The sequence below is a fragment of the Parus major genome, chromosome 1A, assembly GCF_001522545.3.
Source record: "Parus major isolate Abel chromosome 1A, Parus_major1.1, whole genome shotgun sequence".
NCBI lineage: Eukaryota > Metazoa > Chordata > Aves > Passeriformes > Paridae > Parus > Parus major.
Genome location: NC_031773.1, coordinates 33806863 through 33823277, shown reverse-complemented (window position 1 = coordinate 33823277; position 16415 = coordinate 33806863). Strand labels below are relative to the sequence as shown.

At 39.2% G+C, this 16415-nt stretch overlaps 2 protein-coding genes across 3 annotated transcripts in view; both read left to right on the top strand.

The window, feature by feature from the left end:
- Positions 1-1319, top strand: part of PTPRR (protein tyrosine phosphatase receptor type R) — a 137288-nt gene extending 135969 nt beyond the window's left edge. Inside the window, exon 14 of the mRNA XM_015627853.3 lies at positions 96-1319. Within this exon, the coding sequence (XP_015483339.1) occupies positions 96-189 (94 nt within the window). The 3' untranslated portion in view covers positions 190-1319. The remainder of the gene's footprint in view (positions 1-95) is intronic.
- Positions 1320-1991: 672 nt separating this feature from the next.
- The window catches only part of PTPRB (protein tyrosine phosphatase receptor type B), a 66056-nt gene continuing 51632 nt past the window's right edge, over positions 1992-16415 (top strand). For both annotated transcript variants that reach the window (XM_019006684.2, XM_015627850.3), the window contains exons 1-3: positions 1992-2115; positions 3386-3775; positions 12157-12395. In XM_019006684.2, the coding sequence (XP_018862229.1) occupies positions 2061-2115; positions 3386-3775; positions 12157-12395 (684 nt within the window). In that variant the 5' untranslated portion in view covers positions 1992-2060. The remainder of the gene's footprint in view (positions 2116-3385; positions 3776-12156; positions 12396-16415) is intronic.

The window sequence follows — 16415 nt, the reverse complement described above, 5'->3', positions numbered from 1 at the left end:
AGCTTGTGTCATTTGGTGGTCATGGGGCTGGCAAGAGCTGGAGGGTGTTGCAGTCTTAAGAAATAAGATTTCAATGCAGTGTGCTTCCTTTCCAGGGGTGGAATGGTTCAGACCAGCGAGCAGTATGAATTTGTGCACCATGCACTGAGTCTGTATGAAAGCAGACTTTCTGCAGAAGCTGTCCAGTGAAGCCGAGGAGGGTAAAACTGAATGTCAGTCTCTTGAGGTAATTTGTTTCATTACCTACCAGCAGCTTCTTCAAGAAGTTTACTGCAGTGAGAAAGACGGCTTTGAGGCCAACTTCTGAAAGGATTGCGGACGGTTTGGCAAAAGTACAGAGATTGCTGGACCCTTACTATATATGAATGTATTGTGAGCTTCCCAAAAATGATTTATAAAGAAGGTACTGTATTGAAACTGCACATGGATTTTGTGTATGTATCTAAAGGTGGGTTTAATTCTGTAATGCTGATATCTGCCATATGGAATGTATGTGTGTGCTACTGCTGCAGTCAGATGGACATTGGGACTTCTACAGAAGAAATGTTTAACAAGTGTATAAAAGCTTTGACGTTTGCAAACTGTCTTGTGAATGGACTGTCAACTGTACTGTAAAGTGCTATTACTGATTATGTGGTGAGCTTGTTTCTTGGCCACATAACATTCTTGCTGCTAAAATTGCAAGTGTTCAACTATGGATTAAAAAAAAAAGGAGATAATAAAAAAATTAAAAATCTTGTTTTTGAAAATATTCAAAAGCAGTTAATATTTTATATGGAAATATATGTTCTTCATACTATTAACTATTAAATGTGTATTTACTGTAGGTCTTACAGAGCAGTTGCAGAGCACAATGTCTATTATTCAGTGTGTATGTATTTACCCTGTACTGTTGATTGTCTTAGAACATGCTTCTGCTACAGACCTGAATCCAGTGTATTTGTAAATTGTGTAAGTCATTCTACTTTTAAAAGAAACTTTGTAGCATATATTAAATGGTAAGGATTTTAACTATTTGTCTGTCTTTTATTAATACAGAAATTTTTGCATATGTTGTTTATCTGCTCTATTTCTTTCAGTAAGAGATAGATGCTTTTAGTGATATGGACTCTTCCATGACAGGTTATACAAGAAAGAAAATGCTGCTATGACTGTTTCCTTTATTGTCCAGTAAAAGTTTGTTTTTAAGAGATATGCGAAGTTGGCATTTTGGCTTACAGCACTGGGAGGTCTGTTTACAGGGTATAATGAGTTTTTAATGCAGTGATGTTGACTTTGCTTCATACTGCTAATAAATTACCCTTAATATAAAATATTAACTGAAGTCTCTGTTCTTGCCTAGAGTAGTTAATGCACACACACTCGTGTACCCCCATAAACAGTCTCAGCCCAGCACAGTTTGGTCAGCCTCCACCATGGCTTCAGACCACTTGGGAACCAATCCAGAAGACACAGGCAATCCTCAACTGACATGGAGCAAGGTGTACCACCTGATGGGAAGGCAAACGCAGCATCACTTGATTCCTCACAGGGAGTTTCTGTAAGATCTGGTACAGATGCCAGAGCTTTGCCTCCTCCTCTTCCCCTTCCTCCCCACCCTCCACTTGGCTTTTAGAGCTTTTGGAGTTAGAAATATATTGAGATTTTGCTTGATTGCATATAGTTACAAAAAATACATTTTTTTTCCTGGATAATATAGAATATACTTAGTCAGCACCCTCCAGATGACCTGTGGATTTTTAATAGTTCACAGGCAACAAATTACACAAAAGTATGATCCTCTTTCTTTTAGTCTAAAAAGATTCAATAAAATCTCTTTTAATTTCCCAGGTGCTTGAAAACTTCTCTTTTGCTTGTATTTTTCCAAAATAAACCAGCTAGTAAACTGAAGAATCATATAAAAGGACAAAGTGCTGTAAAACCCCCCAAAACAATTGAATAGAAGGAAGTGCTCGTCACTGACTTTTTCCCCCGTGAAGGCACGTTTCCTTCCTAGCCCTCGCTTCACTTATCTGAGGTGGGTTTTTTTAAGAGAAGCATGGGGAGTTGCTAGAGGGAAAATGGAGTCTTTATTTCACGTCCTGGTTTCTACCTGTCTTGCCTTGACATTCTCAGGTAAGTGTCTCTCCTCACTTCCCCTCTGCTGAATTGCTCTTTCTGCCACTGAGCAGAGCCCTCCGGCACAGCCGGTAACTTACTAAAAACGAGTCACCTCTTCTCTGGGCTTCATACCAGAGGAATGAGGGGCAGGGCCAACATAGCCCGTTCTGTTTAGATTCCTTTTCAAAGGAAAATAAACTGTCTTCTTCTATGCTGGAGATATATCTTCTTTTTTTAAGAAGATCTGATAGACAATCCAGGATCTGAGTTTTTGGTACAAATGCTTCAGAGGGGATATTCCTATATTTTATTCATACTATATGAAACTTCAGAGACAAGAGCTTTCTGTAGTGCTTAGTAAAATTCCCAGGTCTGTAAAAAAGGGAATGACAATGTAAGTTGAGGGAAATAAATGCACATTTGGTGTAGCACTTCGTAACTACTGGGGCTGGAAATGTTTGAGTAACTGAGATTAAAAACAAAGAAAAACCTAAACTTGATATTTCAGGGAGGCTGCCTTTGAAATAACCAGTTCTGTTCTGTAACAAGTATGCATTTTGCATTGGTAACTTTCTGGGGGTTTGATTGATGCACTGTAATTTTCTTTATCTGAGTACCTGGTGTTGATCTTTAAGTGTGGTGACACAGAGAGGTGATCTTATGTGAATTGGAATGGTCACAAAGCTAACAGCTAGAGACATTGGAATAAATCCAGTAAAACAGATGTACTTCCTATCAGTAAAGAACCTCCATTCCTGTAACACAGGCACTGAGAGACACATTGATTTGTGAAAATCCTTCTATATGTTTCCCTCACAAACATTATGAATTTTACTAAAACAACTTTTAGGCAGTAAATTATATTTTTAAAAGTCTGTGTTGTAAAACTGAAGCTGAGACTGAGAACTCATGTAGATGTCTGTATGCTTTCCAGCAGGGAAAATGAGGAACTGGTGTTTGAAGTTAATAGTTCTTGGATTTCTTTTATATTCAGTTTAATTTTTTCTTATTTTTATATATAATGAAGGTCAAGATAACCTTGCCACAATAGCTTGGGGTTTTGCATTTTCATTATTTCCACTACCAGCACATTATTACATGGGTGTTGTGTTTGAAGGGTTTTTTTTCAAACAGGTTCAACCTATGGGAAGTTTCATGAAAAGTTCAACACACGGAAAATGGGAAGAGAGATTTATTTGCTGATGTATTTTAAATCATTGAGAATTTGCTTTTTGTCAAGTAAATGTGTAATCTATCATACTTTTCTGGGATTTTCCTTTTCCAGAAGGGTTTCTGATTATCCATGTCCAGAAACAGCAATGTCTTTCGGAAAAGCAAGGAGTCATTATGGAAAAGTGCAATATGACCAACCTGAACCAGAAGTGGCAGTGGATGGCAGATGACAGGCTCCTCCATGTGAAGTCTGCCCAGTGTCTCAGCATCTCTACGCTCTCTGCTCTGTCGTCTCGCAGCATCATCGTCGACTGTTCCCAGGCAGTCAGGTGGAATTGCCATGAGGATGGGCTCCTGAAGGTGGCCAACAGCTCTCTTTTCCTCACAAAACAAGGTCAGAAGGTAATGGCCAAGCGGAGTAAAAAATACCTTCATACATGGATGCAGCTAAAAGCCAGAGAGACGGGAAAACCTGTTTATGTAAATCTGTGCTCAAAGCAAGGTGAGTTATTCCTTCAAGAAAATATCCTGGGAGTTTTGGTAACAAAAATGTCTCTGTTATGCTAACTCAAATGTGAAAAAGTGTATTTTATTCATACAGAAGAATGTTTTTCACAGTTGAAAAGCATTTTGAGAACTATTAAAGAACAGCTGACATGAGTGCTTTCTCACAACTGGTGGAGTTTTTAAGCCACTTTATATTTTCAGGATGTCTCTCCTTTTGTCTACTCTGAATCTTTGGATCAATGTGCTTATATGTAATCTCAACTTGCTATTACTGTGTCATTTCCTTTCTCCATTTCTAAACTATGGTTACTGATTCCTAGTACTTTTCAAAAATGTGGATGCAAAGAAATTCTCCTCCCCATTCATTTTATCATACAAATCCAGATTCAATCCATCAAGAGCAAGAAGACATCTGAAAATCAAACACGTGCACAATTATTTCTCTTATTAACCTAAATGCGTGATAAGAACAGTCATGGCTTACACATTTACATGTTTACTCTGTAATTTTGCTCTTAAATGCCATATACATGAGAACACTCAAAATCCTGAGAATAATGAACTGACTCAAAAGTCTCAGAAATTCTTGGAATAGAAAGGTCTGAAATGCAAAGGTCTGTGCACATACCTACAGACATGTAGCAGTATATCTGTGTAGTTGTGGGTTTCCATATCCATGGCAAAATGCAAGGTACAGTGGTTTGAATACTGCTTGATAATGCTTTCTCCAATGTCCTGTTGTCAATCCTTCCTGAAAATCCCGCTAATATTGTTCTTATGCACAATTAAGCAGTTCTTCATAGTAAATAAGAAAAACCTACAGACATCTTTTTACTGTTAAGTCTTGTCTTTACGGGGTTAAGAAACTGTTTTATGACCCAAAACTGTTGCATATGGCCAAGTTTTCAGAATGTTTAAACCAAATCCTCATTTTTTTCTAAACTCCTAGTTATTGCAAGGCAGAGTGCCATTTTTTTCATCAAATTTGCACGTGCAGAACTCTACCCATAAGACCAGGACTACTCACCTGAGTGGAGGTATGAAAGGATAGCTTGCAGAATCAGGGAGTGGAAAAGTGGCCACGATGCCATCCCAGCCCTCCCATATATGTTAGAGATTAAAAAGGAAAAATCATTTGAAGTCCTGTGGGGTGTGTATAGCTTGCATATTCAAAGACGCTATGAACAGTTCAGATGAGGTACACATGTAGTGTTATTTCCTTCAGATAGCTGGATGGAGTGTGGCCTAACAAAGTAACCTTACACACTTTTCTTAATCATCCTCAGAGGAGAAGCAGTTGAAGACCAATAAGCACTAAGACAGTTGTGATGGGATATTAAACTGCCTTCTCATCTATTTACTGCGCTCAGTTCTTAAATTAATTTACCTTGATTTGCCTGAAATTTTGCCTGTAGACAGGACTGTAAATCCTTTCTAAGAGTGTTACTTATTTTATTTTTGACAGCTCTGGGAAGCTGTGCCTGAAAATCAACAAAACATTATAATCCTCAATGCCTAACTAAGTATTTTTGGAATATAAGAAGCTCATAAAGTAGAAGTAGTGCAAAGAGATTAATTTTTCAAATAGTAAGTAAGTACTATGAGAACAATATCTAACGCCCCCAATTCGGGTTGTGCATGTCAAAATTTTCAATGCTGAATGTGTAAAATTAGCCTTCCAAGAACATCTATCTGCTTTCAGTACAAGCAGAAATGGATCAGCCTAAAATAACATATTTGGCCTATATTTAGCTAAAATAGTAAAAATTGAGCAAAATCTTGGGAGCTGAAATGGCTGCAAGTTTTTCTACTCCTGACTAAGACCACATTTTGCTATAATTTACCCTCTGTTTTCACAGTACTCATAAAAACAGTTATATTTTGGCATAGGAATAGCTCACTGAATTGCATCCCAAACATCAGCCCAGACAGAGTACAAGCTTCAAACCCAATAACTACAACTACCTTTTATTCTTACTCAAATGTCAAACATGATTTTTCTGAGGCTGGGGAAAGTCTGAGCTTGAATTTGGATTTCAAATCAGCCATCTGATATGTGTTTGGATTTACATGTTTTGTAACAGTTCTGACCTAGATGACTGTTTGTAGAAACCAGGATCACTTTGGGAATGTAACCCATGTCTGCTGACTCAGAGGTAATTCCAGATCTAGCAGCAAACAGTCCTTCTCACACAAACTCTTGTTTGAATCTGGCCTCTGGCTGAAACAGCTAACATGAAGAATGGTCATAAGGTATCCATATCCCTTGAGAAAGTGAGACTTCATTTCCTACCAAATTCATGAGGACATTCTGGGCAGAGAGAGAAAAAATCTCTGTAATGCTAAAGCCTTCTTTTCACCAGCCCACTGCTGGGTTCAGAGATTCTCTAAGCTCAGAAGCCAGGAGAAGGAACAGGAATGGAAACAGGCAAGAGGAAAAGATAGGGCAGGTGAAGAGGTAGAAGGCAGGACAACTGAAAAGAACAAAGACCGCTGCATGTAAATAACACTTGTGGAACAAATGTCCACTATTAATACTGACACACTAACACTGATGTCACTCCTGAGCTGCATAAGCAATTCTTACAAGCCTCTTTTGTTCTGGGTAGGTTAATTTCAATAAAATATCCAATTAAGCGCAGATGCAATGCTATGTGGCACCTTGAATATTACCAGCAAACCTCAAAACCTCTGCTGACCAAAAATTATTCAAAAAGTAGAGAGCTACTTAAAATGAGGAGACATAAGGCCAAGCTGTATGCTGCAGTTTTGCACTGAGCTCTAGAGACTGTCACGCAGGCTGCAGAGCAGTATGGATACAGAAGGTGACATGAACTGTTTTGTAATATGATACTCCTCACTGCATTTCTCTTCTATCATATCATACATGGTAGGGACAACCCTAATGCTGTGGATATTGAGACATTCAAAAAGAGTAACTGATTTTGGAGGATTTAGTTACAGCTGTGTGCCAAGCACTGAAGAACTATAGTAGGATCTACAAAGATATAAAACACATTGGACAAGGAACTAAAATAACTAGAACATCTTTCTATCTCTTGTTTGTTTCCAGCCAGAAATAGTCAAAATACCAGATACCAGGTATGACCTGAAGTCTGATGTGCCATCTGATGTTCATGCTGTTCCTTTCTCCTCTTCTACCCTTGGTTCTTGTCCAGGGTCATTTCTTTCACATGAGCTTCTCTCTTCCCCTTATCCCCCTTTCAGTTTAGCTGCTTCATAATCAGAACTTCAGCTAATTTAAGTTCACATCCCACTGCTGATGCTTCAGTGGCTGAGGTGGAGCACAGACGAGACCAGAGCAATGCACACTCCAAGCATGCTCTAAACTATTGGACCAGCAATAGCAACTGCAGAACGTGGGAAGGGAGGACACATGCATCTGCTTGGGACTCTTGGGAAGGTGGCAAAGCACCAAAGAAAGGTGGCAGAAGCGCAGAAAAGGCAGCAACTCTTACCTATTTTGGAAATAATGTAAATTAAATATCTTTAATATCTTTAGGCTTTAAGCTTTCCACACCTTTAATGTTTGTAGATACTGTAATAATGTATCCATAAATTCACTACCAGTTCTAATTTTTCTGTGTGTGTAACTTTCACAAATTTCTTCAGGATAAATTAGAAGAGTGATAAACAATATTTTCATTCCACCTTTAAGCTGACCCAAGACATTTTTCCTAGAATACATTCACTGAAATTAATTTTAATCTTTCCAAGTTATTTTACAGGATTTTGTAAGTATAAGAGTTTTCTAACATGTGAACCCATGAAATATCAAAAATTACTTGAATCTTCTTTCTCTGGGCAAAGAAATACATGGCTGACCACTTCTGCTGAGCTCCACCTGGACAAAGAGAGGCATCAGTGTCAGATTCTTGGATAGAATTACAAGACCTTGTACACTAATCGCATATCTGAATCTAACAGCATATTGATAAAAGCTCAAAGATAAACGTGGGCTTAGATTTTCTAAAAAGAAAGGGAGAAATCTTCACTGTAACCTGTGTCTTTGGGTTTTGTAAATTTTCAAAGTCTCAATGAGCCACAGCACAAAGAATATAGAAAAAAAACAGCTCAGCTACTTTCATAGGGAAAAAAAAATGGAACAATAGGCACATCTTCCCAGAGCAATCAGGCAAGTCCTGCTTTATGATTTCATCTTCTGCTAGTGCTAACAAAGATTCCAAACAACTATACTCGGATTTTTCATTATTAGAGTCTCTCCCTTTATTTTGTGTAGACCTTCATGGAAGCTGGAGTGGGTTTGGACTCCTAGGTGTCTGAATGTAGGTGTCTGAAGGAAGGGTTTATTTCATTTATCTCAACAAAGTGCTTTTTGTCATTTGAGATGTTCCACACTATTCCACCTGATCTCTGGCTGCCAGCCCAGAAATACATAGGTCTCCCATAAGTGTTATAGAGCCCTGGGCAGATGCCTCAGATGCCCTAGGACAGTTCAGATTCCAGTAGGTTTAGGCAACTTAACCAAGACCTAGGTGTCTGTGTAATTCCTGAGTACCTGAGCTCTCTTCAGTAGATGTGTAATCCATTGAGTTAATGAAGTCAAGATGCCATTCCAGTGAACAAAAATCTTCTTCAGGGTGAGCTGGGAACTACCTATAGTGTCAGAAATAGGGCTGGTACAGCAGTACTGTTATCATCATAGTAATATGGATGTTCTTCTACCACTGATGCTGAAAGAACCTTTCTTCAGCTCTTCAAAAATGAGCAAGTGAAAGAGCAGCTCGGGATTATACTGGAGTTTGGAGACATTCGTCCTCTCTGACATAAGATACAAATGAGATACTAACTTCTACAACATTCAAATAAAGAATGAAAAATTTTCAAGCAGCACAGAATTTGCAGGTTTTTAAAGTCCCGTTGAATGGGAAAGAAGACATTAAGTGGATTTTGTTCTTCTGTCATACTCCTACATACAAAAGAAATATGAATTATGATTTTTTCATTTACAAGTAGTTAGACACCTAAAAAGATAATTCATTTTGTCCTGCACACAAAGAGATCTTAAAGCAACCCCTTCTTGTTTCAAGTCTTGTAGTGAGTTAGATGCAGTCTTACGGAGTATTTTTTATCTTATACACTAAATATCTGATTCAATTACATTTCATTAGCAGTTCAGCCTTAGTATCTAATAGAGTAGGCTGATCAGTACAATGTGAGCTATTTCAGAAAGCTACACTGTGCCAGCTCAGCTAAGGCTAAAAGCACCACTGTAGGGGTCTTGGTTCTTGACAACTAACCAGCACTTTTGCTATTCATACCTCCAAGTGTATGAAAGTCCCTTCCTTGTAAGCAGCCTGCTGCTGTGTGGATGGATGTGGTTTGCAGTACACCCCATGGTTCAAATATGCACTTAGTCAGAACATCATCATTTCTTCTGGGTGTGCTACTGATTATTACAATATTATGTTCACACACTGTGTATTATGCATCCACTAGTGATCAACATCAATGTCAGTGCTGCTGTTCTGTTCCCAAGAACAGTTTTATGACTGATTTCCACAGAGGCTGCTGGAACAATACTAAACGCATCTTAAAAATACCACTCCTGTATTCTGTGTACTTCACTAATGTCCAGAGATGAGGTGAGTGTTTTCTGGATAAAAGAATTGGAACTCAAGCTGTGTAGAAATCTGCTACATGGGCTTTATAATATGCAGTTTTCTTTTTCAAATGCCTCCTACTGAAGGATTATGAGGATCCTTGTGCTAGGATCACAATAGTGGTTTTACTTAGAATATAAATGTGGATTTATATTCTTTCCTAAAAGTGGGTAACAGAGATGAACCCCATTAGTCAGTCCACTGTAGGATATATGGAAAATACTGGTACATATATTTAAAGTTCCAGTATGGCATAGTGCTATACATAAGTCACTCTATCCATAGGTTACAGCTAACAGACTGTAACCAGTATTTTCTGAGAAAGATCCTTTAGCTGGAAGCCCAGAATAGCCTGAAGTTTAACAAGAAAGGTTGGGTCATGCAGTGGCCAAATGCTTGTTCATGGGACCTCTGTGGAATGGTGGAACTTTTCTGAGTACCAAGTGTTTTGCTTCCAGGACAGTCAAGCTCTCCCCTCAGCTCCTGCACCAAGAATGTCAGTTACTCCCTGGCTGCCAAGTCCCATAAATGTTACTGGCAGCACTGGCTTCCTTTTTATGGAGGAGCAGCTTCCCTAAAGCACAATTGCACTGGAATGCAAACACCTTCCTGCTGGAATCACTGCTATTTGTCTGTAAATTAAGCTATTTCTTTTTTTTGTCTGTTTTCACATTGGGTGTGTAAATATATATTTAGGAACCCAACTGTGTGCTTTTTTTTTCCTAAGCGATCGGTGACTGCAGATATACCATTTTTTTGCTGTCTTTCTATCGTTGAGTTCTACTCTCTGCTGAACTCAGAGACATCTGAGAGGCATAGAGCTCTTTCCAAGTCCTTGGGGCTAGGATTTCTAGTTGCCTAATGCAGACTTTCAGAGACCCACAAGTAATAGGAGATCTCCAGGAGCAATGACTGTCATGGAATCTAGACTAAGTCTGGACTTGTGTCAGCTAATGGGTTTATTGTAGCAGCTGATGACAGCTTGAGCACAAGGTTCCTGTCCTTCTGGTGGGAAGATATGTGACATGGGACCACAGCAGACTGCACTCAGGCTCTGTACAGGGGGTTCTGCAAAGGTAGCAGCCTGAAAACGATTGTGCACAGTTGGACAAGACCTGAAGTTTTGATGAAACCCTTTGCCCAAGTGTAAGAGAGAAGAATTAGATCTGTAGTATTGTTTTCACTGCCTTGATTTGGAAAAATATTTGATCAACATTTTTTAATTTAATGGAGACTTGGTATTTTTTTTTATTTCCAGAGAAACACAGTTAGGTAAAAGGAGGGAAAACATCTACTCTGGATACCAATCCATTCCAGTAAACCACTTGTTTTCCAGAAAGTTCCAGAACCATGTACCAGGTGAAGACACTGTGATATCAAGCACAGCAAATGCTTGCATGGAAATGCCTCCTACTAGGGTTTACAATCTCACTTTTCTGTGCAAATCCAAGTGCTGCAGATTTCTTTACATTATCAGGTTAACATATATATATTTACACTTATATATATAAAAAAAACACCTGATAATGTTGATTTTGTGGAAGCTCACCTACTGCTCCTTTGGGTAAGAGGTAATCAGACATTGCCCAGTTAAGACATCATAATTGCAAGCCAAGTAATTGCATTTGAAATCTTCTGCTGCAATTTAACCCAGTCACTACTTTGTTTTTAAAGGATTTGTGAGCTAAAATTGTTACAAATGGCAACCAGCCCAGTGGCTCAGCAGCAAAACAAGGTTCTGCGGTGCTGGAGACCCCAGTTCAAGGACAGACAAAGTGTCTTGGGCATAGAGCCAATACACACTAGCTGTGTTACAGCAATGGCAGGTTAGCTTTTTGTGAGAAGGGGCCAGTGAGTAATTCCAATAGTTTAACTGAAATGTGATGCTCCCAGATGTAGAGGCCACCACAGCTTGAACCCTGCCCTCGCTGCCACAAAGAAAGGATATTAAATACATACCAATGGGGAGGAAGAGCCATGAAAATGTGGAGGAAAAATGTGTAGTAAAATCTTTCCTGAGCTCTAATTGCAACTTTGGCTTTCTCTGAAGGATACGTGACTGAAAAAGCGAATCCACTGTCATATTTACATACTTCAGTTAAGTGATAGATCATTAGCTGAGCCTTGGGAAGGCAGCAGTCAGGGACTAGCATGGGGTCTGCATAGGACTGATTTTAGAAAGGAAGGGAAATGCTCATGTGGGCACAAGGAACTTACATTGAACACATATGTTGGAAAAAAAAATTATCTTGAAAAAGTCCCCTTGAAAAATCACACTGAACAAAGCCATGTTTTAAACATACTCCAACAAAAGGCAGATGAGAATCTGGCGCTGCACTTAGAAAGGCGGGGAGAGGTGTTTAAAATATAAAGCTGATACTGTGTGCCATTTGATAGATACAAGCAAGTGGAAAAGTTGCAAATGAAGAACAGTGTGCTGGTAATGACAAAGTACAACTTTCTCTTTCTTTTTCTCTTCCCCTCAGAATCACTGACAGACTAAATTTAAAATTAATGGTATGAATGTTCAGGGATGGTTTTTTTTTTCTGGTTGTGTTTTGCAGGCTTTGGTATTGATACAAAAACACATTTGCACTGAAAACAAAAAACTACTGAACTGACAGGTGCACTTAAACTACTTGGAAGTTGTATCAGCCATGTTTATTGAATCCAATGAATTGTTTATAAAAATGTAGAGCTGATTTTAATGGTTTTCCTTTGTTTGTCTTAGATCTCCAAGATGCAGACACTTCTGTGTGGAGCACTAGAACTACATCCCCCTCTTCAAATGATACTACTTCTAGGCCTGAAAACGTGTTGAAGAGTAGCACAGAGATGTTCATCAGAAATGTGACAGAATATTACAGTAGAAGTCCCATTGAAAACCTCTACTTTGACTTGAAATCTGCAGTAACAGAGAAAGCCTGGATTCCAACAACCAGTCTTCAATACTCTAGCACTGCAGAAGAGGTAAGGCAGAATTACTAATTTTTATTGAGCATGCTCCACTCTGTGGAGCCTGACAGCTATTACAAGTGGATGTTTTGTGGCCTTAAAAAAACAACAAACCAAAACCTAAAAACAAACTAGCTACAAGACTAAGCTTTGCTCTTTTTTTTGGTGGGATGCTTTGTTTTGATGTTCATGCTATCAGTGTCCTTTGCTAGAAGCATATATGCAGAAAAGTCCTGCCTCTTCGATACAGCCCAGTCCTGGTGTGCACATTGTATTGGGAGAAGTTCAAGGGAAATTATCAGGATATGTGAGAAGCAATGGAAAGCTCCTGGATGTGGCAAGACCCAGAGGAGCCTGGGTATCTGCTCTCTCAGTGACTCAGGCTCTGGTACTGCTTATTGCATTATGTGAAGGTCTAGCTCTAATTACATGCTAAGAATTACAGTACACAATGACCTTATTTACAGATAATTATATACATTATTTACAGATCAAATCAAGAGAAATCCAAATGCTTTATGTGGTCTCAAAAGGAATCCTGGCCTTGGCCATGTTCAGCTTATCTACAGGCTGATAGGCAGAGTGGAAACACAGAGACACTTGTAAGTCTCTGCTCTGTCCAACCACCAGCTGCCCAGGCAGAAAATGGGCAGTGAATGGGGCTGCCAGCCTCAGCTGTAGAAGGAGCACATGGCAGGCCATTTGCTGCAAATCAATTTCCAGTCTTCCTTTTCTGCAAGACTCAGTTCAGTAATCCAACAGCAAATCTGGAATCACCACTGGCAAAATGTATACGGGCAGTTAGAATTAAAACATGCAGAACATTATTGGTCATTGCATCACTATTATCATATAGTGGTTTAGAACTGAAAATCCTTAAATTCCCTGTGGCTTATCTTCCAGGAGACCACACTACACTCAATATATTGGGCCAGGCAAACATGTTTCAGTTACTACTGTATGTTGAAGCAGATAAGACTAAGAAAATGTGTTTTATGTTTGGGAAGGCTGTGGACAGACTGGCAGGGTCCATAAACTTGATGGTTTATGGACTCCAACACCACTGTTCTGATGCTGATGAGGGGAAGGGACTGAGGCAAGAACGGATGCACTGCACCCCACTCCAAAACTGATGCAGTTCTTTTTTAATATGATCTTTCTGTCTCGGTGCATGCAGGCTGAGCTTATTTCCTCATGCCCTCTGTTCATTTGCATACCTCCTGCACAGAATATTTGTTCCTTCCAAATGGAAATGTCCTACGAAATCAGGTATTACCTAGACTACCTCCAGCACTACTACTACATAATCCTGCCAAAGCAAAAGAAATGGCACCATTTTGACAGAAACTACTGCCTCTTGTGTTTCTACCCCACTTCACCTCCTGTATCACATCATTCGCAAGCTGCTTAGGTCAAAACTTTCAAACCAGAATTCTGATGATAAAGTGCCTAAACATATCTATGAAAAACAATCGGTAATAGCTTTCTCTTGTAGCCTCCAGCTGGCTCTGGATATTTGAAATCTAGATATACCAATTTAGATACACAAACTTAAAATCTTTGGCCTGCATCTCTGTTTCCCAGTCTTTAGAATGGAGTACAAAACATTTTTTTGTCAAACTTCAGGGACGTTTAAGGATTAACTGTATTTAACATAATACCTTGAAAACACATAGACTAAGTGCAGAATATTGTTGTGAGGAAGACAATACCTTCTATGAACTGCATTTGCTGAGGCTGGGGCCTTGTGTTTGCAGAAGTAAAGCCATGTTGTTATTTGGCTGTGCACATACCCATTTTGGGGGCGACAATAGTGACATTTCAATTGAACAAAATGTTTAGTTTAGAGCTGCCTTGGATTTCAAGTAAAACTGCAGCTTGCACTTTGAATCCATGACAAAAGCTATGCAAAGCCCATTTCCTCTTGATTAGAGAGACAGAGAGGTTGGTGTTTAAAAAAAAAAAGTCAGGAAACCTTGGGAAAGTGTCTGAAAGGGACTTTGGAGCCTGCTATTAGAGACACGTCCGGCAACTCCCAAAACTCACTTCCAGTTCTTTTTTCAGTTTAATTAGTTTCTTGGCTTGCCACACAGGTCAGTAAGTATTAAAGGCTGTGTGACTGCTGATTTACTAAAAGCCCATTTATTCAGTACCAGTCTGGAAGTAATTACTTGTATTATGTTGGCTATTCTGTATAAATATATTGCCACCAGTGAATGATGGACCTCTCATGTTTTATTCCAGTGCTGGCATAAGCATCTGTGTTACACCTTACCCATGTAGCAACTTTTGCTGGATAACATACAGAAGGAAGTCTAAAAACCTGTAATAAACCAGTACTTTCCTACTAATACAAAAATGTAAAGATTTTATGATAGCAAGAATAAGACTAATAAAGTAGGAACTTCTGAATTATGAGCACTTCTGAGAAGCGTTAATATCATTTTCCTGCTTGTCTCTTCTATGCTAGCTAGAAGAGACAAGCAGGTATTTATTTCCAAAAGTCTTTAAGTTCTACTTGTGGTACGTTCCACTTTTTTTCCTGAATTTTATGTTTGCAGTATTGATTATGGGGTTGTTTTTTTTCCTCTTACTACATCTGCTTAAACAACTTACTCCAAATTGTATCTTCCCTGCAAGTTCAGGTCATGGATGTTTTCAAAATTCCTTAGAATAATGTGAGCTCCTTTTCAAGAAAAGGCAGGTTACCCTGAATGTTTTAATTTTCAGAGAGGGTTTTGAAGTAATCCAAACATCCCAATAAGCCTTCAGATTTGCACTTCTCCAGTGCTGGAAAAGTACTGGTGTGGTTTATGCTGTTTAGCCCAAAAAGCACAATCACCTAAAGAAGAAATCACACTGTGAAACTCTCACCTTAAATAACTACAAGACATCTATGTCATTTCAGTCCCAGCTTAGGTCTAAGAAACACACCTCATGTTCCCCATAAATGGTATGATTATCCCCTGTGCTAGCTCTTCGGGGTTTGGTTCCTCCTTCTGTCTGAAGTATGTAAAACATCTCTTCCAAGGGATATCTTCTGTGATGGGCTTGAGAATGACATAATAGCCAACACAGATTTATATTGTCACTTAAGGCAATGATCAAAAAGTTATTAATTATCTTCAGCTTTGCAAATTACAGCACAGCACTTTCAGTGCCATGTCCCTAGGACCAGGCACAGAGCTCCCCTGGGACAGATGAAGTTTCCTGTAGGTGCAGGTAACACCCTTGAGTGCTCAGACTTTTGATTTCAGAACAGAAGAAGGAGACCTAAGGTTTATCAGGTATTTGTATCTTGTTTGACAGGCTGGTGCCCAGAAAAATGCTAGAACAGCAGCTCCCCTAAAAAGCAGACTAATGATTGTAAATGTAGAACCTCTTTCTCCCTCAAAGAGGGCAAAAATGATACAGGGATGGTATTGAATTTGCTTGAGGTACTGCTTTTAAAAGTTAAAATCCCACATACATAATGCAGTACAGAAAGATGCAGAAAAATGCCATTCCTGTTGAAGAAAGTTAGTGTCCATTTCCTTCTATTTTGTGCACCCCCAAATTCACTCCGTGGCTGCTATTGTGTATTTGAATATCTGAAGGTGCAAAATACTTCTGTCTACACTTCTTCTCTGTCTCCCCACATGCAGACTTATATGTGAGTTTTTAGAGGCTGAAATTTAAACAAGAAACGGGTATGCATGACAGAAATGGAAAGTTTTCATTTTGGCAGTAGCCAACTCGGAGTTGCACACAGCTTTATTGGTGCAGTCTGAAAACAGGGAGACTTTCTTGCTTTCCATGGTGTGTGTAATTTTAGCTTGGGACTTATTCACGGGATGTGGGAAGGAATTGTTTTGAGGACACAGGTAGGAACAGAAAACGGAGATGACTTGGCTACTCACAGACAGACTCTGCTGCTGCAGGCAGGAGCTCAGTGTTGGGTTCTGCTGGACTCTCCTGGATGCAAGGCCGCTGGTTGCAGTGCCATATGGCCAGGGAGAGAATGGGGGCCTTGGTGGTCTATGGTTAACCCTTAAA